General features: G+C 45.9%; 1 protein-coding gene across 2 annotated transcripts in view; it reads right to left on the reverse strand.

Moving 5' to 3' along the window:
• Positions 1-733: 733 nt before the first annotated feature.
• Positions 734-26790, reverse strand: part of CACNG3 (calcium voltage-gated channel auxiliary subunit gamma 3) — a 106453-nt gene continuing 80396 nt past the window's right edge. The window contains exons 2-4 of one of the 2 annotated variants that reach the window (XM_055298155.2): positions 16912-16995; positions 8189-8329; positions 734-1789 (exon numbers count right to left, since the gene is read on the reverse strand). In XM_055298155.2, the coding sequence (XP_055154130.1) occupies positions 1278-1789; positions 8189-8329; positions 16912-16995 (737 nt within the window). In that variant the 3' untranslated portion in view covers positions 734-1277. The remainder of the gene's footprint in view (positions 1790-8188; positions 8330-16911; positions 16996-26790) is intronic. The other variant, XM_063612091.1, reaches the window with a different exon arrangement.

Genomic DNA, 26790 nt, shown 5'->3' on the forward strand with positions numbered 1-26790 from the left:
AACTGAATTACTGACATTTTAATCTTAGACTCCTTAGCCTCCAGAACTTTGAGAAATAAATGTCTGCTGTTTAAGCCACCAGTCTTTGATTTTTTTATTTTTAAGAGCTGGGGTCTCAGCTAGACTTGAGCTCTTTAACTCCTGGGCTCAAGTGATCCCCCCGCTTCAGCCCCCAAGGCTGTAGTTCCATGAGCTGGGACTACAAGCTTATGCCGCCTCTCCCGGCCCATTTTGATATTTTGTTGTCACAGCACAAGCAGATCAACATGATGCTTACTCTGCCTAAAATCCACCTGAAACATTGAAAAAAATATATTGACTGTTTACAATGTGCTAATCATTTTACACACAGTTTTATTTAAACCTCACAACTCTGTGGAGGAGAATGCTGTTATCATGTTCCATTTTACAGATGAGGAGACTGAGGCTTGAGGCTTAGGTGACTTGCTCAAGGTTCTAGAGCTATTGCATGCCAAAGTTAGATCTTGAAAACCAGCATTCACTCACCCACCCCCAGGTAGCCTCCAGGAATTCAAGTAGAAGGACGCACTGATTCGGACATTTGTGGGAATACCTTACTAGCTTCCAAAGGTGCAGGGAGATCCTTCCTAGTGGCTCAAGTGTGGATGAGCAAAGTTCAGCTTCCAAGATGGACACGAGCCAGTTTGGAGGCAGGGGAGTGAGTTTGTGTAGGAAACACCCAAAAGAAACAAAACACCCCCGGCTCGGTTGGTTACGACAAGGCAAAACCTTTAATAACATGAGTGCTTATTACATTAGCTGCTTCGGGGCTCTGACATCTTTGATTTCTGGTCATGTTTTTCTAACACGTAAAGGTGAATGCCTCCCTCAGGGCCACCTGGGCAGTGGTTGGTTTCCTGAGGATTTGTGTGGGTAGACAATGGGGACAACTATGAACGCGCCTGATGGAGATTCGGAAATCCCCCCGGCCACCACCCATGACTTTTAGTAAAGTCCTCTTCCAAGGAGGGAAGAATGTGGAGGTCCTTCCAGTAAAGAAGGAAGAAAGGAAAACATCTGGCACAGATACACAGAGAGAGGAATGACATTAAGGGATTGGCTTGAAAAGTTAGGGAGGATGGAGGGGTTAAGACTTGGAGGGTGAGGGGAAAATGTGGGAGAGGGCTGAGTCCATTTGGTTTCATTCTTTGTAAAAAGTAATACCATCACGAGGACCATGCCATGCAACCTCAGAGACATCTCTGTACACTTCCCCCAAGGCTGTGCTGGGCGTGGGGCAGAGGTCAGAGGTCAGTTCAGACGGGCGTGGTGCGCCTGTTGGCCGGATTATTATGCAGTGACTCTTTGAACTCTTTGGGTGTGGAATTGTGGAACTGTAGAAAAGCGTGGTCCCGGTCGGAGTTGAGGAGGGTCCCCATGGTGATCTTTGAGGGGTCCCGGGAGAGGGTGAACATCGAGATGTCAGTGGAAGGAATGGTGTGGAAGCCTTTGCTGATGGGGGACAGGTCTCGGGATCTGGGCTCGGTGGAGCGAGAACTTGACCGCCTCCGGAATCGATACCTGTAGGGTGGGAGGCGGGCAAAAGTAGATTTCTTCAGGAACTCCGAGTGGGATTTGGCTCGTAACTGCTGATGTTTTTCAATATAGATGTGCACGGCAACCACTCCTACAATTTCTGCGATGATGAAAGAGAAGGCTCCGAAATAAAAGGACCAACCATAAGAGTAACTTTTTTTGGAGTCACGCTGCCCGGGGTCTCCAGCGTTGGCTGATATATAAACTATGATGCCAATGATGTTGCTTAACCCTAAGAGAAGGGGAAAAGAAAAACACGTCCTTTATACACCTCGGAGAGAACTGTCACTTTCCATCTTAAAATATTTATAGAAAATGTGGAGGTAATGGGGAGAGAGGAGAATGGATTACAGCTGGGAAATCCAACCACCTAGCTCTTCTTGCATGGTCTGTCACTTAGGAAATGAAGAATTCTGCTGCTCAGTTCCAGGCAATGTGTATTCAGCTGAAGAATACACCCTACTCCTACAGCAAGTACAGAAGAACTCAGAATGCACTTATTTTTCCCTTAGAAGCAATTCATCTCATCAACACTTAATCTTTGGCACTAAGTCATGAAGATTGTAAAATGAACAAGATACACGCCTCTGCCCTTGAATTCTTTAGCATTAGTAGCAAAGACTGACATGTAAATGCAATTACAGGAAAATACAGTAAGGGTTTTATTGGAGACACAAAAAAATGGTTCAGGAAGAGAAGGAGAGAGAAAGACTAAGAACCTGGCACTGAAGATGAGGTGACATTTGAGCCGGATCCTGAAAATTAAATAGGGGTGAGCCAGGAGATGAAAGACTATTGACGATGGCATGTGAGAGAAGGCATTGAGAATGACTTACTAGGGCTCTAACTTGGATGCTTGGGAGGCTGGTGGCATTTTGAGCTCAAATAAGAGGCAGCAGAGAATCCAGGTTTAGATAAAAGAGGAGGTTTGAACACATTAAGTTGGAAGTGCTTATGGAAAATCCAAATGGAGCTGCTCAGTGGAAATGTATGGGTCTGGAGCTACAATTTGGGACAATAAATAAACCCATGGGGAAGAGGTGGGAGCTTACCAAGTCTTTTTATCTGCACAGGATATGATAATGCTTCAGATCAGCTGTTGTTTGAGCACAAGGGCACCAGGACTTGGGGAGCAGGAAGCTGTTACCTCCAACAGGCGAGGCTTGCAGACTTAGCTCCCCAAAGTGCCAATATTGTTGGAAATAGCTGCTTAGCCCACTGGAGAGGTATCAATTTCCTAGGTAGCGGTCAGTAGGAGCAGGAGGTTTGGAGGGCTGTGCACATCTCTGCCTACCTTTCTCATGTTCTTACTCTGAAGGGGATATGTCTCTTTTTGTCCCTTTATTTCGAGGGCCTCATCCAGGGCTTGGTGCCAACAATGACTCATGGAGGTTGTTGGTACACCAGCTGGCATCTCTTTGCCTCCAAATTTAGGCTACCTGTAGGGTGGTGCTAAATTATAGTTTCCAACAACAGTTGGTGAATAACCATTTCCAGGAGCCTCCTGAATTCTCTCTCTATTCCTTGAATGTTCCATACTCTTTGTGGGCATCCCCAAGATCTCCCTACAGTCCAGCAACCAAGGGGTTAAAGCTTGGTAGAGCAGGAGACACAAGACTGTGCTCCAGTGCCACCCTTCTGCTTAGCTGGTGCACATGCATTAGGATTATTAGTTTTTTTGTTTTTTGTTTCTTTTGAGATGGGATCTTGCTTTCTTACCCAGGCTGGAGTGCGGTGGAACAATTATACCTCATTGTAACCTCAACCTCCTGGGCTAAAGGCATCCTCCCTCCTCAGCCTCCTGAATAGCTGGGACTACAGGTATGTGCTACCAAGCACAGCTAAGTTAATTTTTTTTTTTTAGAAATGGGGTCTTGCTATGTTGCCCAGTCTGGTTTTGAACTCCTGGCCTCAAGTGATCCTCCCACCCTGGCCTCTCAAAATGTTGGGATTACAGACATGAGCCATCATGCCCAGCCTCAATATTTTGAATAGGACTTCTCATTATATTTCATCTAAAATTTGTCTCCAGAGTACAGGGCTAAAATCTGCTGCTTCTCTCCTGCCTCCTCTTGGCTCTACCCAGCACAGACATTCAGCAGGTAGGCAGCAAGTTCTCATCACTGAGCTATTTCTTATTATGGGGGTTGACACATCCAGCTCTGTGTCAGGCTGCAAGAAACCACAGGGTGACAAACGGCTCCTCTTCCTGGAGTGTCAATTTGGCTTGAAGATGTGTAGGGAAGACATATTCTTTTATATTAAAATGAACATGGATATAATAAGGAGGAGAAGGCAGAATTCACATGAATTTTTAAGTTAAATGGGAGTCAGACTTCAAAGACGTCTCAGCTCAATGAAGGTGGCTTCTATTGATGCCCCCTGACTCCCCTGGGCCGTGTTTTTTCTCTCCTCTGCCAGAAGGAATATTTTGGTGGCAAAGTTTGGAAAGTCCCCAAAGAAGGTCTTTCTGGGGGCATTGTGGTGGGTGGAGGGGAGTGGGGAAGGAAAGAAAGAAGTTCAAAGAGAGACTCAGATGTCAGACCAAGCTGATAGGAAGCCAAGTGAGTTGCCAATTATTTACAGGACGCTTACCATGTGCCAGGCACTGTGCAAAATCTTTATATGCATCATACCTATTAACCATTGCAGCAGGCCCACTTAAAAAATGATTTCTCTTTTACAGATGGGGAAACAGACACAGAGAAGATAAGTAACTTCCCATGTCGAGCACAGCCATTACATTAAAAGTAATTGCAAAAGCCACAATTATTTTTGCATCAACCTAATAGAAAATGGTTGAAGCGAGATTTGAATCCAGAGCTCTTAGCCATGGTGAATTTAGATTTCAGTAACAAGGCTTAGGGAAAACAAGATCTGAGTAGGCAATTGCTTTGTCCTCCTTTCAGACTGTAAACTCCCTGAGGGCAGGGACTAGGCTTATCTCCTTCATTGCTATGGCCGTAACTCCCAGCCCAGAGTCTGATTCATAGCAGGAGGGCAATGCATATTTGTTGAATGAGTGAATGAGTGGAGTTGATATGAGAATTAAACGGTACATTGTATATGATAACAGCTACTATGTGTTGAACACATACTGGATGATAGGCACCACTCTGGGCACTTTATCGATACCAACTCATTTAATCCTCTTAACAGCTTCAAGAGGTGGGGCCATTATGATTCTCATTTTTCAGATGGGGAAGTAAATGGAAGCACAGAAAGGTTAAGTGACTTGCCCAAGGTCACACAGCAGGAAAGTAGTAGAGCTAGATTTGCACCAGGCAGCCTGACTTCAGAGCTTACGCTCTTGGGCATTCTGCATAGTATCTGACACATAGTAGGTGCTCAATAAAGAACTGTTTTCTCTTTTTTCCCCCCAGCACTCTTATTTACCGACTTAAAGGGTTGTTAATCGCTTGCCTCAAATGATCAACCTTAGTGTAAATGAGCAAAAAGCAGCCTTAGAGAGTAGTGAATCCTCCAATCCTTTCATTTTAGAGGTGGAAAAACAAGATCTTCAGGTTCTTTGGGGAGATCAGTGGAAGGGTCTAGGATTAGACCCCAAGCCTCTGCCTTCCCATCAGGGCTTCCTCCACAGACACACGCTTTCTAGTTCCTATGTGTCTAATCTACCTGCCATCCCTCACAATACCTCTTGTGAGAAGAAAGTTGCTGGTGACACACTCTTCCCTAACAATCCCCTTGGGGGACAAAATAACGATCTTCTCTTGTTCTTAGGAAACTCTCACATCAGCATGACACTGGTACTGATCCTCTGGATCAGCCAAGCACCTGGGAGATCTGGACGGGGCCACTAGTGACAGGAGCGTGCCCCAAGACAAAACAAGTCCCTGGGTTTGCCAGATGCTAACATCTGTCCACACAGAGCAATTAAGAGGCCACTGCCACCTGTGGGCTGATCTCATTCCCCTGGGGCAAGATGGCAGTTTTCTTTCTGGTCTGTTGCTTGAGTCGGTTCGCAGAGACTCAGCTTTAGACAGTCTCCCTTTCTCATCTCACAGAAGGGGAAGCAGTGGGGAAGGAATTCGAGCAAGATCTTGTGGGGCTCCAGATTTTGGAATTGTGTTGTTGCTGCTTTTCTAATACTAGAAAATAATATTGTGCTTTCTCTGTTCAGTCTCTGATATGGTTTTGCTCTCTGTCCCTACCCAAATCTCAGCTTGAATTTTAATAATCCCCATGTGTAAAGGGTGGAGCCAGGTGGAGATAATTGAATCAAGGGAGGAGTTTTCCCCATACTCTTCTTGTGGTAATGAATAAGTCTCATGAGAGCTGATGGCTTTTTTTTTTTTTTTTAAGATGGAGTCTCACTCTGTCACCAGGCTGAAGTGCAGTGGGGCGATCTTGGCTCACTGCAACCTCTGTCTCCTGGGTTCAATTGATTCTCCTGCCTCAGCCTCCCAAGTAACTGGGACTACAGGCATGCACCACCACGCCCAGCTAATTTTTGTATTTTTAGTAGAGACAGGTTTCACCATGTTGGCCAGGATGGTCTTGAACTCCTGACCTCATGATCCACCCTCCTCAGCCTTCCAAAGTGCTGGGATTACAGGCATGATCGGATGATTTTATAAAGGGGAGTTCTGTTGCACAAGCTTTCTTGCCTGCTGCCATGTTAAGACATGACTTTGCTCCTCCTTCGCCTTCCACCATTGTTGGGAGCCCTCCCCAACCATGTGGAACTGTGAGTCAATTAAACTTCTTTCCTTTATAAATTACCGAGTCTCGGGTATGTCTTTATTAGCAGTGTGAGAACAAACTAATACAGTCTCCTTCCAGCAAACCCCATGCAGCTGGTACTATTATCATTATGATTACAACTATTTTGAGACAGGATCTTGCTCTGTCACCCAGGCTGGAGTGCAGTGGTGTGATCATGGCTCACTGCAGCCTTGACCTCCCAGGTTCTAGCAATCCTCCCACCTCAGCCACCTGATTACCTGGAACTATAGGCACCCACCACCAGGCCTAGCTAATTTTTAAACTTTTGTGCAGATTGGGTCTTGCAATGTTGCCTAGGCTGGTCTTGAAGACCTGTGCTCAAGTGATTCTTCTGCCTCGGCCTTCCAAAGTGCTGGGATTACAGGCATGAGCCACCAAGCCCAGCTGCAGTTGGTACTATTATTATTTGCCATGTTATAGTGAAGGAAACCAAATTACAGAGAGATCATATTATTATTTGCCATGTTATAGTGAAGGAAACCAAATTACAGAGAGATCACATTTCCCAAGGCCTAATTGGTGGATCCAGGATTGAAATCCGGGAGGGTTGCAAGCCACTCTTCCTCACCATTTTATACTCTCCACCACTGTCCTCATCCCAATCAGTACTCTGCCATCACCTTGCAGAGTTTGAAAGTCATCACCAGAGTCCAGCCCCGTCTTCCTCCATCCCTGCCCTGTTCTTTGCTTCTCTAAAGCATTTCATCCAGATGGCACTGATCCACTCCAAGAGGAGTGGGGTGGGAAGAGATGGTAAAGGGATGAAAGCAAGGATGAAGGATGAAAACCCAGAGGGAGGCAAGGAAGACAGGACACCAGTGAAGGAATGGAGGTGGAGGGAGGTAAAAGAAGGCAGAGAACGAGACCCTTTAACAGGACCCTTTTCTGAAAGTTGTCTCTCAGCATCCTTGCCACCCTGTGCCTTCTTCTGATCAGGGCTCCTATTGACTATAAAGTCTTCCCCCAGAGCATCTCGGGCTGCTGGTCTTTACCTTGTTCCCAGAGATGCTTGGAATGATAAGAGGATTTGAGCACTTCAAAAGCTGGATGGGGCTGGACTCTCGTGAAGACTTTCAAACTTTGCAGGGTGATGGCAGAGTATTGATTGGCATAGGAACAGTGGAGGAGAGTATAAAATGGCGAGTAAGAGAGGCTTGAACAATAATTAGCTGTCAAACACAAATCTCAAAGGGCCAGAGATCGTATATTAACATGCCCAAGTGAACACAAAAATGCAACTCTATATTTTTACATTTACTTATTTATTTTTTAGAGATGAGACCTCACTTTGGCACCCAAGCTGGAGTGGAGTGGCGAGATCTTGGCTCACTGCAGCCTTGACGTCCTGGGCTCAAGCGATCCTCCCACCTCAGCTTCCTGAGTAGCTGGGACCACAGGTGTGCACCACCACACCCAGCTAATTTTTTAATTAAAATGGGTTTTTGTAGAGATGAGGGTCTCACTGTGCTGCCCAAGCTGGTCTCGAACTCCTGGGCTCAAACAATCCTCCTGCTTTAGCCTCCCCAGTCAATCAGTTCACAAGTACCACACATGCAAGCAGCAAGCATGTATGTACACTCTTATAAATCTCTCTCTCCTTTTCTCTTTCTCTCTCCTGCCCCTTTCTTCTTCCCTCTCTCTGTTTCAATCTCAGCTGATCCTGCCATGCTGTTTCCTCCCTGTTTTTCCTTCATGCCGGCTTTAGCTAGAGTTTTGGCATCTTTGGTTCTAATTAAATTCTTTGAGTTCTCATCCTTAGCACAACAACTGGAACATTTTCTTGCTCCTTCCCTGGAGGGAGCCCTGAATAGCATTGCTTCTTCCATGTGGCCCTGGCTTCAGTTTGGTATCTGTGAATATCTCAGGGCTGGGGCCAGACACTCACCTGCAGAGACAAAAAAGATGCCCGCGCTGAGAATGACGTTGTGTCTGCTGCGGTGGAACTCACTGGCTGCCACGCAGAGCCCGCCGAAGAACAGCAGCGTGACACTGAGGATGGGGAAGACACTGGAGGCCCTCACAGCTCCTGCGGAGAGAAGGAGAGAGGCTTCTGCCTGTGCCCAGCCAGCCCCTGGGGTCCTCCCATTGCAAGCGTAGGAGTACCTGAGAGGAAGGCAGCACAGGAGGAGAACAGAGCCCATGTCTAACATGGGCATGAGACCAGGCGCTCAGGGCCTGTGCTTAGAAAGAGTCTTGGCACTTGGGGTTGATGCTCTGCAGTCACCATTCTGAGAGTCTTAAAAATTTTATAATCAAATGTGTGTTTTATAAGTGAAGTCTGATGGGACAATGACACATGCGCTGAGGCTTGGAGACTTGACTTATGTGGAACCCCACTCTCTACCTCCCCACCTATCACCAACACCTTCCCACCTCCCTGCCTCCCTGGAAAAGGCTCTCAAACGCCCATTCTCCCTCCTCAGCCCAGCGACTACTGCCCCCGCTTTGCCCTTGGTGGGAGCCCAGGCACGGACACAAGGAGAGTCAGAGTTGGGTGCAAGCCTCAGGTCTCTGGGAGGGTTTGCACTCACTGGGAGAATGTCCCTGCACCCAAGGAGAGTGACATTAAACAGCAAATAGAAAACACCATGATAGATATAGAGCGATCGCAGAAAAAATTAGAAGTTTTTTGTTGTGTGTTTTTTTTTTTTTTTTTTTGTCTGAGGTTTTTTTGAGATGATGTTTGTTCTGTCACTCTGGCTGGAGTGCAGTGGTGCAATCACGGCTCACTGTAGCCTCACCTTCCAGGCTCAGGCAATCCTCCTGCCTCAGCCTCTCAAGTAGCTGGGACTACAGGGATGTGCCACCATGCCTGGCTGATTTTTGTATTTTTTGCAGAGATGGGATCTCGCCAAGTTACCCAGGCTGGTCTAGAACTCCTGGCCTCAAGCAATCTTCCCGCCTCAACTTCTCAAAGTGCCGGGATTATAGGCATGAGCCACCGTGCCCGGCCTAAGAGCCCAGGATTTTCATTTCACACTGGACCCTGCAAATGACGCAGCCAGCCCTGTATACAGGGACTCCCATCAGACCACATGCTGCTCATTAAAATGCAGAATCTTTCCCTGCACGCATCTACATTTGCATAGTAGAGAGTGTGACAACACCCATTGAATACCCATTTAGTCACGAATGAACAAATGAATTTGCTTATTCATTTGACAAATATCTCTTGAGCACCTAATAGATGCTAGGTGTTGTGGCGGGTGCTGCAGTCATAGCTGACATGTTTAACCACCGCAAGGGCGCAGGCACTGCCCTTCAAAAGGGACACTGGCTGAGGAGTCGAAACAGAGCCCTGGAGGTCTCTGTGTCAGCTTCTTATTAAATACTTTCTGGATCATGGAAGGCCCTAATGTCCTGGGAGAGGGGCCCCATGTGGTTGGGGTCCCAGTATTTACCCATCCAGTATAAGAGTATTTTCTGGTGGGTCCAGGCCAGAATACATCAGCTGAATAAATTCTGTGCTCATTGGTTTACCAAGGAGCCAGGGGTCCTGTCATCAAGGGGCTTATGCTCTAGTAGCAATGACAGGCAGGATCAGCTGCATAATTTACAGGGTCTTGTGCAACACAAAAATGTAAGGCCTAGCCAGGCATGGTGGCTCACGCCTGTAATCCCAACGCTTTGGGAGGCAGAGGCGGGTGGATCACCTGAGGTCAGGAGTTCAAGACCAACCTGGGTAACATGGTGAAACCTGTCTCTACTAAAAATACAAAAATCAGCTGGGCGTGGTGGAGGGCACCTGTAATCCCAGCTACTCGGGAGGCTGAGGGAGGACAATTGCTTGAACCCAGGAAGTGAGGTTGTGGTGAGCTGAAATTGCGCCATTACACTCCAGCCTGGGTGACAGAGTGAGTCTGTCTCAAAACAAACAAACAAACAAACAAAAAATAGTGAGGCCTCTTGTTCCAGAATTGTTAAGAATTTCAAGATAGTTACAGCAGAGCATGGAACCAAGGATGGGGCCCTTCTGAGGGCCGAGCCCTGTGTAGCAGGTAGGACCACAAGAATCCAGGCAAGCCTGGGAGCAGTGGCTTACACCTGTGATCCCAGCACTTTGGGAGGCTGAGGAGGGAGGATCACCTGAGGTCAGGAATTTGAGATCAGCCTGGGCAACATGGCAAAACCCCATCTCTGCTAAAAAATTAAAAATTAGCCAGGCGTGGTGGTGTGCGCTTGTGTTCTCAGCTACTTGGGGGGCTGAGGTAGGAGGATCACTTAAGCCCAGGAGGCGGAAGCTACAGTGAGCTGAGATCGTACCACTGCACTCCAGCCTGGGCAATAGAGTCAGACCTTGTCTCAAACAAACAAACAACAACAACAAAAAACCCCATAACCCAGGCAACAGCCCTTCATAACTTGGACTGGGGGGGTAGACGTGGTAAGACGTGGCCAGATTCAGGGTGTACTTTATATTTTGAAAGTAAAGCCAACAGAATTCGCTGATGGATTGGCCGTGGGCTGTGAGTTGAGTTTGGTCTTAGGTGCTGAGTGAATGGAGGAGCCTCTCCTGACCAAGGACACGTGCAAGGGAATGGGGTGGGACCAGGGAGGGACGCGAGTTTATTTTGGCTCAGGGGTTCAAAGCTTAGTTCACATCGCTCAGTGTTCAAGCCTTTAATCTCCATATTTACTAGGTGTTTTTCTGCCTGTTTAGCTTCGGCCATTTTCATTTGCTACTGCACTTTCATTCGTTTGCTTGTTTGTGTTTTCAGTTTTCTGAAAATTTGGTAACTTATTTAACCTGTGGGCCTAGGAGGGATGAAGAGGGAGACCTGAAGTGGGAGGCTGACAGCACACAGGCATGAGGAGGTCAGGAGATCGAGACCATCCTGGCTAACACGGTGAAACCCCGTCTCTACTAAAAGTACAAAAAATTAGCTGGGCGTGGTGGTGGGCGCCTGTAGTCCCAGCTACTCAGGAGGCTGAGGCAGGAGAATGGTGTGAACCCGGGAGGCAGAGCTTGCAGTGAGCCAAGATCGTGCCACTGCGAGACTCTGACTCAAAAAAAAAAAAAAAAGAGAGAGAGAGAAGATGGAAGGGATTTTGCTTTGATTTTGAAACTGCCCAGTCTTTCTTTCTTTTCTTTCTCTTTCTTTCTTTCTTTCTTTCTTTCTTTCTTTCTTTCTTTCTTTCTTTCTTTCTTCTTTCTTTCTTTCCTCTCTCTTCCATCCTTTCTTTTCTCTTTCTTTCTTTCTCTCTCTCTCTCCCTCCCTCCCTCCCTCCCTCCCTCCCTCCTTCCTTCCTTCCTTCCTTCCTTCCTTCCTTCCTTCCTTCCTTTTCTTTCTCTCTCTTTCTTTCTTTCTTTCTCTTTCTTTCTTTCTTCTTTCTCTCTTTCTCTCTTTCTTTCTTCCTTCCTTCCTTCCTTTCTTTCGTTCATTCGTCTTTCCCCCCCTTCCCTCCCCTTCCCCTTCCCCTTCCCCTTCCCCTTCCCCTTCCCTTCCCTTTTTTGATGGAGTCTCGCTCTGTCACCCAGGTTGGAGTGCAATAGTGCAATCTCGGCTCACTGCAACCTCCACCACCTGGGTTCAAGCAATTCTCCTGTCTCAGATTCCCGAGTAGCTGGGACTACAGGCGCATGCCACCATACCACCCTAATTTTTGTATTTTTAGTTGAGACTGGGTTTCACCATATTGGTCAGATTGGTTTCGAACTCCTGACCTCAGGTGATCCACTGGCTTTGGCCTCCCAAAAGTGCTGGGGTTACAGGCATGAGCCACTATGCCTGGCTGACACTGGCCCAATTTTCTAACAGGCTGGATGCCCATGAACTGAAGCTTGAGAAACTTACATGTGTAAGTTTCAATGAAATGAAATGTACCTGCTGCCTGTTGGCCAAATCCTCTTCCTTGCCCCTCCTGTTTTCCTTCCTGGCTATATCAACCCTTAACTTTAGTTAGGCACGATTAGTGTCCTTGCTGAGTTCTGACCTGCTGCAAAGTCCTGCAGTTCTATTATGCAGGCTTGCAGGAGGCAGAGCTGGCTCCTGGTTCCTTTAGCTCCCAGGTCGAGGGGGCCATCCCAGGCCGGGCGCGGTGGCTCACGCTTGTAATCCCAGCACTTTGGGAGGCCGAGGCGGGCGGATCACGAGGTCAGGAGATCGAGACCACGGTGAAACCCCGTCTCTACTAAAAATACAAAAAATTAGCCGGGCGTGGTGGCGGGCGCCTGTAGTCCCAGCTACTCGGAGAGGCTGAGGCAGGAGAATGGCGTGAACCCGGGAGGCGGAGCTTGCAGTGAGCCGAGATTGCGCCACTGCACTCTAGCCTGGGCGACAGAGTGAGACTCCGTCTCAAAAAAAAAAAAAAAAAAAAAAAAAAAGAGGGGGCCATCCCAGGGAGTGAGCTCTGGGGTTCTGTATGTGAGTGTAGCTTATTTTTAATGGGCCCAGCTGTGGGTACAACTTATTTATAATTTGTAAAAATGTACATATATGACCTATGGGTTTCCAGTTGGATTCTTGCCTTGGGCTCTTGCAAATATTAGGGGCAGGTCTCCTCCAGTGGTTTCAAGCACCTGTTAGGGACTTGGGGACTAACCTTTAAAGGGATCATTTGCATTTTATATTGACAGGAATTGCTTGAATATTCAATGTAATGAGTGTAATTAATAAAAAGTGAATACCTTTTAAAAAAAGAAAGGATGATTAACCTTTGATGTGTGCCCTAAGAAAATGATCTGAATGTTTGAAGCTATTGAACTGTGTTGGTTACACAACAATGGATACTTGGGCCTGGCACAGTGGCTCATGCCTGTAATCTCAGCACTTTGGGAGGCAAAGGCAGGTGGATTGTTTGAGGACAGGAGTTTGAGACCAGCCCGGGCAACATATGGGGACCCCAACTCTACAAAAAATATAAAAAGAAATTAGCCAGACGTGGTGGTGGTGGGTGCCTGTAGTCCCAGCTCAAGAGGCTTGAGCCTAGGAATTTGAGGGTGCAGTGAGCTATGATTGTGCCACTGTACTCCAGCCTGAATGACAGAGCAAGACCCCATCTCAAAAAAAAAAGTTTATGTTTGAAACATGTGGATAGGAGATATGTAAATGTGACTGTTTCCCAAATGGTGCAATCATCATTTGGGAACCCATTGGTCGGGAGACCCCACTCTTTGCCCCACAAATGACATACAAGCAGATTCCATCAACTTTGGCTGTAAGTGTCTGCCTCAGACAGGAAATTTTCTACTGCCATTTTCTCCTAAGTCAGTGGAAGTCCACCTTGCGTTTGTTTTAGCCCAGTGGACACATGATGACTTCAGATCAAAGAGGTTTTTACTGTCTTCCTTCCCTGTTTCTCCTCCCCAAACTATATGGAGCTAAGTTAAGGTCTTAAAGGTGGGGACAGAAGCTTGTTCAAGTACAGCCCCACCATTGGAGTCTGAATAGGACTTTCCGAGTCCAATGCTGTGCTGTGGGAGTCTCTAGTCAACAGAACCTGTGGGCTCTGAACCTTCTGCTGTCAGAGGCATTGGAAACAGAGTGACTCCGTCTTGAATAGGGGATGAGTAAAATGAAGCTGAGACCTGCTGGGCTGCATTCCCAAGCACAGGATGGGATAGGGGGTCAACACAAGATACAGGTCACAAAGACTCTGCTGTAAAACAGGATGCAGTGAAGAAGCCAGCCCAAACCCTCCAAAACCAAGATGGTGATGAAAGTGACCTCTGGTCGTCCTCATTGCTCATTATATGCTAATTATAATACATTAGCATGTGAAGAGACACTCTCACCAGCACTGTGACGCTTTACAGTACCATGGCAGTGTCAGAAGTTACCCTATGTTCTTAAAGTGGGAGGAACCCTCAGTTCCGGGAATCGCCTGCCCCTTTCCTGGAAAACTCATGAATAATTCACCTCCTGTTTGCCATTAATCAAGAAATAACTATAATATACTAGGTCAAGCAGTCCATGCCACTGCTCTGTCGATGGAGTAGCCATTCTTTTGTTTCTTTGCTTCTCTAATAAACTTGCTTTCACTCTACTTTGTGGACTCACCCTGAATCTTCCTTGTCTGAGATCCAAGAACCCTGTCCTGGGGTCTGGATCTGGACCCCTTTCCGGTAACAATGCTATGGGTTTATGCTGTAGCCTACCCCAAAGAGCATAGGAGAAAGAGGAAACAGCAGAAAAGTCGATATGCAGAATCCCAATTCCACCAGGGCTGTGGGTCAGGACAGGGACTGGCAGAGTGAACACCAGCCAGGCAGGGAGAACCCTGCGGGAATGTGCTCCCAGCCCTACATGGCTGGATCAGGAATTCCAAAACTCTCAGCAGGAAATCTGTGTGCTCATTAAGACCTCTCCTTAACCTTAGCCCAATTCTGCTGCCATTGGTGAAGCTTAGGTGGACCGTGGGCTAGGGGTGAGGAGAGAGGAAGGGACATCTTCCCAAATGAGAGAAAAATACTTTGTCAGAAAAGCTATGGGCCTCTCTGAAGAACTTAAAATCAGCTATACAAGTTGTGAAAAGAAGTCACAGTTCTGTTTAGTCTCCAATAGAGCAAACGTCAAAATGTTTTATCAACATAAAAAAGAAAAACAAAGAAAATCTATGGGCACTCTGGTAAAACCCCACTGGTGATGACTAATGCCATTCTCTATTGAGAAGATGCAAGTGATCTATGTCAACTCCCAAATTTTGGTTAAGCTACATCTCTAAGTGTGGCTAATTTTGCTTTCCACACTGAATCTTTTTGAGCTGCTGATGTGAGGGGTGAGAAAAGAAAACAACTTTTATCTGAGTAATGCAAGTCCTTTTAATTATCAGGCCCAGAGAGACATTAAAATGAGAGAGTGATCACGTCCTTCTCTCCTCTTTGAGCTGGGTACTCATCTCTTGAAATTGCTGGCTTTTGCCACAAGTAGCATAAATTATCCTAATAATGCTGCATCTGACACTATCCTCCACACCCTGTAGCCAGTCACTAATTAATAGTATTGATTAGTGCAATGCCACAATCAATGCAATGGCATGATCACTGCAGCCTCAGCTTCCTGGGCTCAAGCAATCCTCCCACCTCAGCCTCCCAAGTAGCTGGGACTAAAGGTGTGCACTACCATGCCTGGATAATTTTAAAAAATATGTATTTCTGTAGAGTTGGCGACTTACTATTTTGCCCAGACTGGTCTTGAACTCCTGGCTTCAAGTGATCCTACTACCTTGGCCTCCTAAAGTGCTGGGATTACAGGTGTGAGCCATTGCACTTGGCCTCATTATTTTGAGTGAATTCAACACACATTCTTGCTGAAGAAATTACATTAAAATCCCAAATCAAGTTCTCTCTGTGCCTGGACCAATGGAAGGCTCATCTCTGCAGCGAATTTTGCTATTGCTAATCCGATGCAAGAAACGGGAGCTAATGCATATTGCCTCCTGACTATGTGTTGGGCCCTGGCTAATTTTCATGACCCTGTCAGATGGATGACATTATAATCTCCATTTCAGAAAAAAATGAAGAAAAGAACTAGAGAGGTAAAGCCACTTGCCCCAGGTCCAACCCAGCTAGTACAGTCAAACAAGGGTCAAAGCCCAGATTCCAGAGGCCTTGGCTCAAAGCCGTCACATTTTCTTGGTTCCTACATGCTGTAGTTGTGACAGTTCATGTCATATCCAGGTTACTGACTTTGGAAAAATCCTACAGAGACATTGGCTCTGTCCCAGTAGGACTGAAACTGGAGGGAAGTCAAAGAAGAGGTGAACTTGGGTTTGTATTTATTCTCCTAGGCCTTGCCTCTTGGGACCTCACCCATTAGCGCCTCACCTCACCCATTAGCACTCTGCCATTAGCACCTCCAATCAACCCTCCCGGGAAGGTGAAAACTTGCATTCAAGTCAGAGAAAGTTCCTTAGATTTTTCTCCTAAACTGACTAAAAAGAATCTTTCAGTTTTGACTCACCTACTTTTCTGTCTTCCTTCCTCCCTTCCTTCCTTCCTCCCTTCCTTCCTTCCTCCCTTCCTTCCTTCCTCCCTTCCTTCCTTCCTCCCTTCCTTCCTTCCTCCCTTCTCTTTCTCTTTCTTTCTCGTTCTCTTTTTCTTTCTCTTTCTCCTTCTTTCTTTTTCTCATTCTCATTCTCCTTTTCTTTCTCCTTCTCTTTCTTTTCAGAGACAGGGTCTCACTCTGTCACCCAGGCTGGACTGCAGTGGTATGATCATAGCTCATTGCAGCCTCAGTCCCCTGGGCTCAAACGATCCTCCCACCTTAGCCTCCTGAGTAGCTAGGACTACAGGTGTGTGCCACCACACGCAGCTAATTTTTTAATTTTTTGTAGAGATGGGGTCTTGCTATATTGCCCAGGCTGATCTTGACCTCCTGAGCTCAAGCAATTCTTTCTGGCCTCTGCCTCTCAGAGTGCTGGGATTACAGGCATGAACCATCTCCCACACTACCCCCTGCTTCTTCTTTCTGTTTCTAATTCATTGAAACTAAAGAGGCTTAGCTCTCAGAACCACTTGAATGTCTCTGTGTACTGGCACATGGGGCTTCTTTGCACTTATCCATTTCTAGGGACAGATGCTGAGGGACCTCCAACTCAGAGGCAACTGGGTGATGGCAGGAGCCCATCCCTTCCTCCCAAAGAGACCTGAGAAGCCGGGGAACTTACGCAGGAGATACTCGGCTGTGTCCTGTTCATAGTCAGCATCTTCAGGGAAGTGATCGATTTTCTTGCACACGCCTCGGAAAGCCCCTGTGGAAACAGATAAGGGTTCTGAGCCTGGGGAAGGAGACGGAGCTCCAGGGTCCCAGCCTGGGTCCTCACTGCTATGTGCAGATCCTTTCTCTGGTTGTTGGGGGCTGTAGGGTTGTTGGGCTGGTAGGCCCAAGAGCACCTTTATTTTTCATTAGAGACAGGGTCTCATTCTGTGGCCCAGGCTGGAGTGCAGTGGTGCAATCATGGCTCACTGCAGTCTTGAACCCTTGGGCTCAAGTGATCCTCTCACCCCAGCCTCCACACTATAGGTGTGTGCCACTATGCCTGGCTAATCAAACATTTTTTGATAGTGAGAACAAAAGTTCTCACTATCTTGCCCAGGCTGGCCTCAAACTCCTGGCCACAAGCGATCCTCCCTTCCTCAGCCTCCCAAAGTGCTAGGATTTACAGGCATGAGCCAACGGGATCAGTCATCAACAGCATGTTTCTTTAGGGCACAAAAAAGAGACCAGTAGAGGCAAAAGATAAACAACACAAAGCGGGAGATGGAAATTTGCTGCTTTTTAGATTTTGCATGATGTTGGGATCCACTTTAGAAGGGCAAAAACACCATGAAACATAAACACTAATTATGAAGACTATCTTATCTTTCCCCTCTCCTCCAGTCAGTGAAGGAAAAAGCAGGCAGAATTCAAGTACATCATTTTTTTCTGCTCATTTTACCAATGAGGAAACAGGGCTTAAGAATTTTTCTTGAAATCACTCAGGTAAGTAGTTATTCAGGTTGATGTAAAAGTAATTGTGCAGTTGTGCAATTACTTTTGCACCAACCTAAATAGACCCGGCATTCCAATCACGAGCTGAATCCAGGCATTCCAGAATAGTCCACTCTCCCCAACGATGTTCATATCTGACCACAGGACACTCCCTTTCCCTCTCTGCCCTCCCGAAGGATCACAGTTCATCTCCCTCGCTATGAGGTTCACCCCTCTGGGAGCCTCAGATTTGCTGAACATACATCTTGAACATCCGTCCACATTTGCTGTCTTTTTTGTTTTGTTTGAGACGGAGTTTCGCTCTTGTCACCCAGGTTGGATTGCAATGGCACGATCTCGGCTCACTGCAACCTCTGCCTCCCGGGTTCAACAGATTATCCTGCCTCAGCCTCCCGAGTAGCTGGGATTACAGGCACCCGCCACCATGCCCGGCTAATTTTTGTATTTTTATGAGAAATGGGGTTTCACCATGTTGACCAGGCTGATCTTGAACTCCTGACCTCAGGTGATCCACCTGCCTCAGCCTCCCAAAGTGCTGGGATTACAGGCGTAAGCCACCTTGCCCGGCTGAGGTGTGGATGTTTAAGCATCATTTTGGGTGTTAGTTAACTAGACAGTTAACCAGTCTCTGGGGGCAGTTGACAGCTCTGCCAGTTCTTTTAAAGGACAAAAAATTTTCCAGAAATTATGCATTCTTGTCCCTTTCCCTGTCTGTGTAGCTGGAGTGGAATCAGGGGGGCGGGCATTGTGATGTCGTGGAAAACGGACAAGGTTCAGAATCAGACAGAGCTGCATTGGTATTTCAGAGCTGTTATTGTAAGAATGAAATAAGGCTATACATGGACATGAGATAATTTTTGCAAAGCTCTAGGCATGTCATAATAATGGCTGACATTTATTAAGTGCTTCCAATTGGCCAGGCACGTAGCTGAAACCTTACATCCCTTATCTCATTTACCCCTGTTTACCACCCCAGGAGGTAGAGGCTATTAATATTAACATTTGATAATGAGACAATGGAAAATCACAGAGGAGATGGTGTCACAGCTGGTGAGTGATGGAATTGATTTTTGGATCCAGGTTTCAAAAGCTGTGGTTTCACCATTACACTATGAATAGTAGCCATTATTATTATGGCTACTATGGCTACTATCATGATGTCTATTATGATCTCATAAAAATAAGAGTGTCATATATTTAATTTCTACTATAAGTGGGCTCCAGGCCAGAGCCATTTCATAATAAATGCCTTGGAATATGTAGAACATCTCCTTGGTTCTGATTCTCTGCTTACCAGGCAAATAACAGACTCAGAACCAGGAAGGAGGTTCAGGAGAGAAGACTCAAGGAAATTCTTAGAAAAAAGACAGACCTGTAATTTCTTCCCTGATATTGGAAAAAAAGACCTTATTTATGCTTGTTCATATTTTAGAGTTCCATTTATATATTCCTGTTTGGTTTTAAGCCCCATCCCCTTCCAACTGACTGGATAAGAAATTATAATAAGTAACACACGTGTGCACCTACTACATACCAGGTACCATTTTAAGCATTTACGTGTTTTTTTGTTGTTGTTGTTGTTGTTGTTGTTGTTTTTCTGAGACTGAGTCTTGCTCTATTGCCCAGGCTGGAGTGCAGTGGCACGATCTCAACTTGCTGCAACCTCCACCTCCCAGGTTCAAGCGATTCTTGTGCCTCAGCCTCCCGACCACCACGCCTGGCTAATTTTTGTATTTTTAGTAGAGACGGGGTTTCGCCATGCTGGCCAGGCTGGTCTTGAACCCCTGACCTCAGGTGAACCACCCGCCTCAGCCTCCCAAAATGCTGGGATTACAGGTGTGAGCCACCATGCCTGGCCACATTTACGTGTTTTATCCTCTTTAGCTATCTAAATGACTTTATGAGGTGTCTAATGTTATTTATTTATTTTTATTTATTTATTATTTTTTTGAGACGGAGTCTCTCTCTGTCGCCCAGACTGGAGTGCAGTGGTGCAATCTCGGCTCGCTGCTTGCTCTGCCTCCCGGGTTCACGCCATTCTCCTGCCTCAGCCTCTTGAGTAGCTGGGATTACAGGCGCCCGCCACCATGCCTGGCTAATTTTTTGTATTTCCAGTAGAGACAAGGTTTCACTGTGTTAGCCAGGATGGTCTCAATCTCCTGACCTCGTGATCTACCTGTCTCAGCCTCCCAAAGTGCTGGGATTACAGGCGTGAGCCACCACGCCCGGCCTGAGGTGCCTCATGTTATAATGAGGCAATGTTATTAATATAAGGAGGAAACTGAAGCTTAGCCAAGTCACTGATTTACTCAAGGACACAGCTTGACATTTACCAGCTGACCCCAAAGACAAAGTTCCTAACTACTATTATGAATTGCACTCTCTTCAACAAGTCTCAGTGTTGTGAGCTAACTTCTTTGCCTGGTGGCTTCACGATCATTTTATAGCCTACTCCCTACTATTGATGTTGGCAATGAACTGGACCAGTGGCTTCTCCATTAACTATGTTTCCCCATGGCATGTCCCAGGGGTGCCTGGGCAGGGGAAGGGTGTTGGTAGTGACACCATCCATTGTTAGTTGATTTCCGTACTCCTCATTATTTGCTGTTTTCCACTAAAGATTTCAAAGGAAGAAAGTGTTCAGGTGAAGGTGGAATGGGAACCCTACTAAATACAGAACAGTCAGAATTATTGAGTGAATTAGGAAAGACATACATGTGGGCATCTGCTTGCAAAATGGGCCTATTCATGGTGGCTTCAGGCAGCTTGAAACTAAGACTTAGAACCAGCAAACGCCAGTAGATCCTAGAGACGCAGTCACTAGTTTTGTTGTTGTTGTTGTTTGTTTGTTTTTTAGGCAGAGTTTCGCTCTTGTCACCCAGGCTGGAGTGCAATGGTGTAATCACAGCTCACTGCAACCTCCACCTCCCCAGTTCGAGCAATTCTCCTGCCTCAGCCTCCCAAATAGCTGGGACTACAGGCATGCACCACTATGCCCAGCTAATTTTTTATTTTTAGTAGAGAAAGGGTTTTGCCATATTGTCCAGGCTGGTCTTGAACTCCTGGCCTCAGCTCATCCACCTGCCTCAGCCTCCTGAAGTGCTGAGATTACAGGCATGAGCCACCGCGCCTGGCCTGCAGTCACCAGTTTTTAATGGTCTAAAGCAGCTTACTACTACCCACGTTTGTACAGCCCATGAGCCAAGAATGGTGTTTGCATATTTAGATGGTTGAAAAAAAAATCGAAAGAATATCATTTGTGACCTGTAAAAAAATGTGAAATTCAGATTTCAGCATCAGAAAATAAAATTTTATTGAAACACAATCATGCCCATTTGTTTATATTGCTTCAATTTCCTCATTATAACATTAGGCTCCTCATGAAGCCATTTTGAGAAGAAAATAAAACATGTTGATGCCACTATAACAGAGCTCAGTATTTGCCACAGAGACAGCAAAGCTGAAAATATTTACTCTCTGGCTCTTTAACAACAATTTTGCTGGTCCCTGGTTTAAAGATTTCTGTCCCAAGAAGGCAAAAATGGAAAGCAAAGGGGAGTTTGGGCCTTCCTGGGATAGAAAATGTAATCTAGGCTGGTGTTTCTGAAGTAGATAATATTGGCTTCTGGGGCAAATCTGGGTTGCAGACTGTTTCATTTTGTGGTTTTATGTGTGTGTGTTTGTTTTACCCGCAATATTCTTTTGCATATTTTATTTTAAAAATTAAGTAAGCTTCTGCATTTTATTTAATTTTAATTTTAATTTTATTTTGAGATGGAGTCTTGCTCTGTCACCCAGGCCGGAGTGCAGTGGTGCAATCTCAGCTTACCGCAACCTCCACCTACTGGGTTCAAGTGATTCTCCTGCCTCAGCCTCCTGAGTAGCTGGGACTACAGGCGCATGCCACCACGCCCTGCCAATTTTTGTATTTTTAGTAGAGAAGGGGTTTCGCCATGTTGGCCAGGCTGGTCTTGAACTCCTGACCTCAGGTGATCCGCCTGCCTCAGCCTCCCAAAGCGCTGGGATGACAGGCGTGAGCCACCGTGCCTGGCCTATGCTGCTGCAATTTAAAATTCTGAATATTTCACATTAAAAACTGATACACAGTTTCTCTTCAAAAATGGGGACCTCTGTCTCACATTTCCATGCGGGAGTAATGAATGATGACGTAGCTGACATAAGCAGCCCTCTTTAGACTGGGTATAAACTCTCCAGTTGGCCAAAGTCCCCACCTGGCTCTATATTCTTGCCTGGTCCTGTAGATATTTGAGTTTGCAACCCCTGAACCAAAATGTATTTAGTAAGAGCCCAGTCTTTGGTGTCCCACGTAGGCATGAATCCTGACTCAGACACTTACTAGTTGTGGTACCTATGGCAAATTACCTCTCCAAACCTCAGTTCCTTCTTCTACAGAATGAAGATAATAATAGTAACTTCATAGAGTTGCCACGAGAATTAGTTGAGGCAGTAATAGCAGTTATTACGCCAGTTGCTGTTCTCAGCACTTTACACATAAATCTTTTAATTAGGCAATGACATAAAGCACTTAGTACAGTTCCTGGAGTATGGTAGGAACTCAGTATATTACAGCTATTATTACCGTTGGTTTTGGTAGGTATTTTAGGATCACAAGAGACACATTGGCGCCATGGTGAGATTTTAAGAAGCAATATAGAAGGAAAAGGAAAAAAGAATTTTCCCCAAGGAAGACTCCACACTGAAAATGAATCTGCTGGCACCCATGTCATACATGCATCACAAAGTGAGCTTGGACATTCATGTAAGTAGCATATTGCTGGCTCCCAGGAATAACCACTATTTAGCATTTTTGTGTATTTCCTTCCAGGCTTTTTTCCCCCTGTGCTTTCGCACACAAATGGCTTTACAAAACTGGGATCATGCTGTTCTTCTCACTTATATTTTCTTAGGAGTATCTTCCCATATCAGTAAATCTGAGAAAAGTAGAATGAGATTGGACTTGCCCACCCACTGTAGAAGATGGAACCAAGAGAGATGGTGAAAACATGCAGACTGCAAGGATGAAGTCAGGATGCAGAGAAGAGCACTGTCCTGGCACAGCTTCAAGCTCAGGCATTGGAGCAGAGAGAGGTAGAAGCTAAAGCAGGAAAAGGATCAATGGCATTTGGTCTGGGGGACGGATCCGGTGATTACGGGTGAGGGAGGACAGGAGCCCAGCAAAGGGCATGTGTGAGAGCTGGGCTCTGAGAATTCATAGACCGCAGGACTCCGGGAAGAGGTTTGGAGTGAAAGACAGAGCCAAAAGAGATTTCTGGAGGTGTTGAAGTACAGTTGCAGAGACTGGCTTTTTGGTGGCCACAGCTTCATCCTGGGGAGAGAAGATTGTACCAATAGTTTGTCTCTGGTTCAGACAATGGAAAAGAACTTCCTTCACATGAGGAGGGGTGTCCTTAAGCGGATACTCTTTTTTTCTTTTTCTGTTCCTTTTTAGTTGACATGTAACAATCGTACATATTTATGGGATACAGAGTGATACTTTGATACATGTAAATAATGAATAATGATCAAATCAAGGTAATTGGCAAATCTATCTCTTTTAGCTTTTGGAAAAGATACACTAAATTATTTTATTTATTTATTTATTTTGAGACGGGGTCTCGCTCTGTTGCCCAGTCTGGAGAGCAGTGTCATGCTTATGGCTCACTGAAGCCTCAATGTTTTGGGCTCAAGTGACCCTCCTACCTCAGCCTCCTATAGCTGGGACTACGGGTATGCACTGCCACACCTAGGCTAGTTTTTATGTTTTTGTAGAGATGGTGTCTCGTCATGTTGCCCAAGATGATCTTGAACTCCTGGGTTCAAGTGATCCTCCCACCTCAGCCTCCCATGTAGCTGGGGCTACAGGTGTGCACCACCACAACCAGCTAATTTTTATATTTTTTGTAGAGATGGGGGTCTTGCCATGTTGCTCAGGCAGATCTTGAACTGCTGGACTCAAGCAATCCTCCCACCTAGGCCTCCAAAAGTGCTGGGATTACAGGTGTGAACCACCATGCCTGGCCACACTAAGTTATTGTTAACCATATTCACCCTACAGTGCTATAGGATATTAGAATGTATTCCTCCCTTCTAGCTGTAACTTCTGACACTTTTTCTTAAAGGTCAAACCCTAGAAATTTTCCTACTGAAATCAGGACTGAGATAAGAATGCCCATCATTGCCTCGATTATTTGTTATGGTTCTACAAATTCTAGCACAAGAAGGAATAAAACGGAATTAAGAGTTATAAGCAACAGAAAAAAAAAAAGGAATAAAATTACAATTTTTCCAGGTGATAGAATTAGTCTACTTAAGAAGCTGAAAGTAGGCTGGGTGCAGTGGCTCACACGTGCAATTCTAGCACTTTGGGAGGCTGAGGCGGGTGGATCACCTGAGGTCTGGAGTTCGAGGCCAGCCTGGCCAGCATGGTGAAACCCTGTCTCTACTAAAAATACAAAAATTAGCTGGGCATGGTGGCAGGCGCCTATAGTCCCCACTACTCGGGGTGCCGAAACAGGAGAATCTCTCTAACCTGAGAGGTGTAGATTGCAGTGAGCTGAGATGGCACCACTGCACTCCAGCCTGAGGGAGACAGCAAGACTCCATCTCAGGAAAAAAAAAAAAAAAAAAAAAAAAAAAAAGGAAGAAGCAGCTGAAGGCAATTAGCTGAAAAAACACAGTAGAATGAATGAAAGAGCTCAGTGAGGTCGTTTCTTACACGATGTTAAGCCATACGATAAAGCTGTAATAATTAAGTCATTGTGGTACTGGCATTTTAAAATCACATTTACTATGATATTTTTTCAATACAGAGAAATAACACAAAGAAAACAAGAAATAGTCCATTACCCTTTATTCAGTTAATCCCTTTTAAATTAAAAAGAATAGATGTACATGGAGAATTAAAACAGTATGGAAGGGATTAAAAGTGCTTTCCCCACCACCAAAAATTCTCTAACCCGATAACTCAGCAGAATAATTTTTGTTAAATGCACGTGGAGTGAAATTATGTCTAAGCTGAGACCTGAAGGTTAATTAGAAGTTAATTAGAGGAAGGGAGGTATGTTTCTCGAAGCAGAGGGAATAGCATGTGTGATGATGAGAGAATGAACAAGAGAAAAACTCATTTGGGAACTCAGAGTAGCTCAAGGTGTTCAGAGGATTAATGGTCTGGAGGACAGATCCAGCGGGTACAGATGAGAGGAGAGGGGTGATGGGAACCGGGGAAGGTAAGTGTGAGAACTGAGTTGTGAAGATTGGTTTTAGGTCCTAGGGATTCCCTAATGCCCAAGACAGAGACGGTCTTGATCCTTGGAACTTACATTCTCATTGAGGAGAGAGACTATAGACAATATAACCGAGCTTTGAAAGATACAAAACACTGGGGCTGGGCATGGTGGCTCATGCCTGTAATCCCAGCACTTTGGGAGGCCGAGGCAGGCAGATCACTTGAGGTCAAGAGTTCGAGACCAGCCTGACCAACATGGTAAAACCCTGTCTCTGCTAAAAAAAAAATACAAAAATAAGTTGGGCCTGATGGTGTGTGCCTGTAACCCCAGCTACTCGGGAGACTGAGGCAGGAGAATGACTTGAACCCAGAAGGCAGAGGTTGCAGTGAGCCGAGATCTTGCCACTGCACTCCAGCCTGGGTGACACAGCGAGACTCTGTCTCAAAAAACAAACAAACAAAAACAAAAAACCAAGAAAGATACAAAACAGGATGATGTGACAGCAACTCTTCATTGGGTGGGGGCAAGTGGAGGGCAACATTGGATAGGATTGTTGCAGAAGGGACACTTGAGCTCAGACCTGAAAAAAGAGAAAGAGCCAGTTATATGAAGAGTCCAGGAAAGAGCTTTCCAGGTAAAAGGAAATGGAAATGCAAATGCAAAGACCCTGGGGTGGGAGTGAACCTGGTGAGTTTGAGGAACGGAAGAGAGGCTAGTAGGAAAAAAGAAGGCCTATTGCGGTGGTTTCACTGGGTCCATCAGCTGCCCTTCCAGCTGTCTTTTCAGCACAGGGATTGCTGGGTCCATCAGCTGCCCTTCCAGCTGTCTTTTCAGCACAGGGATCACGGGGTCCATCAGCTGCCCTTCTAGCTGTCCCTTTAGCTCTCCATGTCCCTTCAGTTGCACATGTCCATGTGCAACTCAACCTCTGGAAAATCTAGGAGGTTGAGTTGCACATGGACATGGACCAAGGTCAGCCCCAGCTCTTTCTTAGGGTAGGGAGTAACCTTGAGACCACCAGATTTGGGGTAACTGAAAGAACTGACCTGGTTCTGGGTGGCTTCCAAACATGCAGGAATGGGGAGGGAATCTAGAAATGGGATGTTTGTATTTTAAACTATTTTTTAATTTTAAAATTATTATTATTATTATTAAAAATGGGATCTCACTACATTGCCTAGGCAGGTCTCAAACTCTTGGGCTCAAGCTATCCTCCCGCCTCTGCCTCCCTAAGAGCTGGGATAACAGACGTGAGCCACCCCACCAGGCCTGTATGTTTAACTCTTAAAGCCCTTGTCATCTATCTCTGGAGAAAGTGGTGCTTCCCAGGTACTTGAGCTGAAAAGGGGCTCAGAGTCCCTATTTTGAGTATTTCCTTTCAGATCTCAGCAGCGTGGGCCCCAGCCTGATCCTGGGAAGTGGTCACCAGCAATCACAAAGGGGTATAAGGCTGCTTGTCTGTGGATTTTTACAAATAAGTCAGATGGTTGCAATCTGGGGGAGAAATCGGCTGCCTCTTCTTCAGCAGGTGCCTATCTGACCTCTAGACGGGTAGTGTGGTATACTGGTAGGAACCCAAGCTTTCAGTTTGAATCCTTGCCCAGCCACTAAGTTACCAGTTGTACGGCCTTGTGCAATGGACTGAATGCTCATGTCCTCTCAAAATTCCTATCTTGAAATCCTAATGCCTGCAGGGTATGGTGGCTCACACCTGTAATCCCAGCACTTTTGGAGGCCAAGGCAGGAGGATCTATTGAGCCCAGGAGTTCAAGACTAGCCTAAGCAACATGGCAAGGCCCCTCTCTACA

This window comes from Symphalangus syndactylus, chromosome 11 (genome assembly GCF_028878055.3).
Source record: "Symphalangus syndactylus isolate Jambi chromosome 11, NHGRI_mSymSyn1-v2.1_pri, whole genome shotgun sequence".
NCBI lineage: Eukaryota > Metazoa > Chordata > Mammalia > Primates > Hylobatidae > Symphalangus > Symphalangus syndactylus.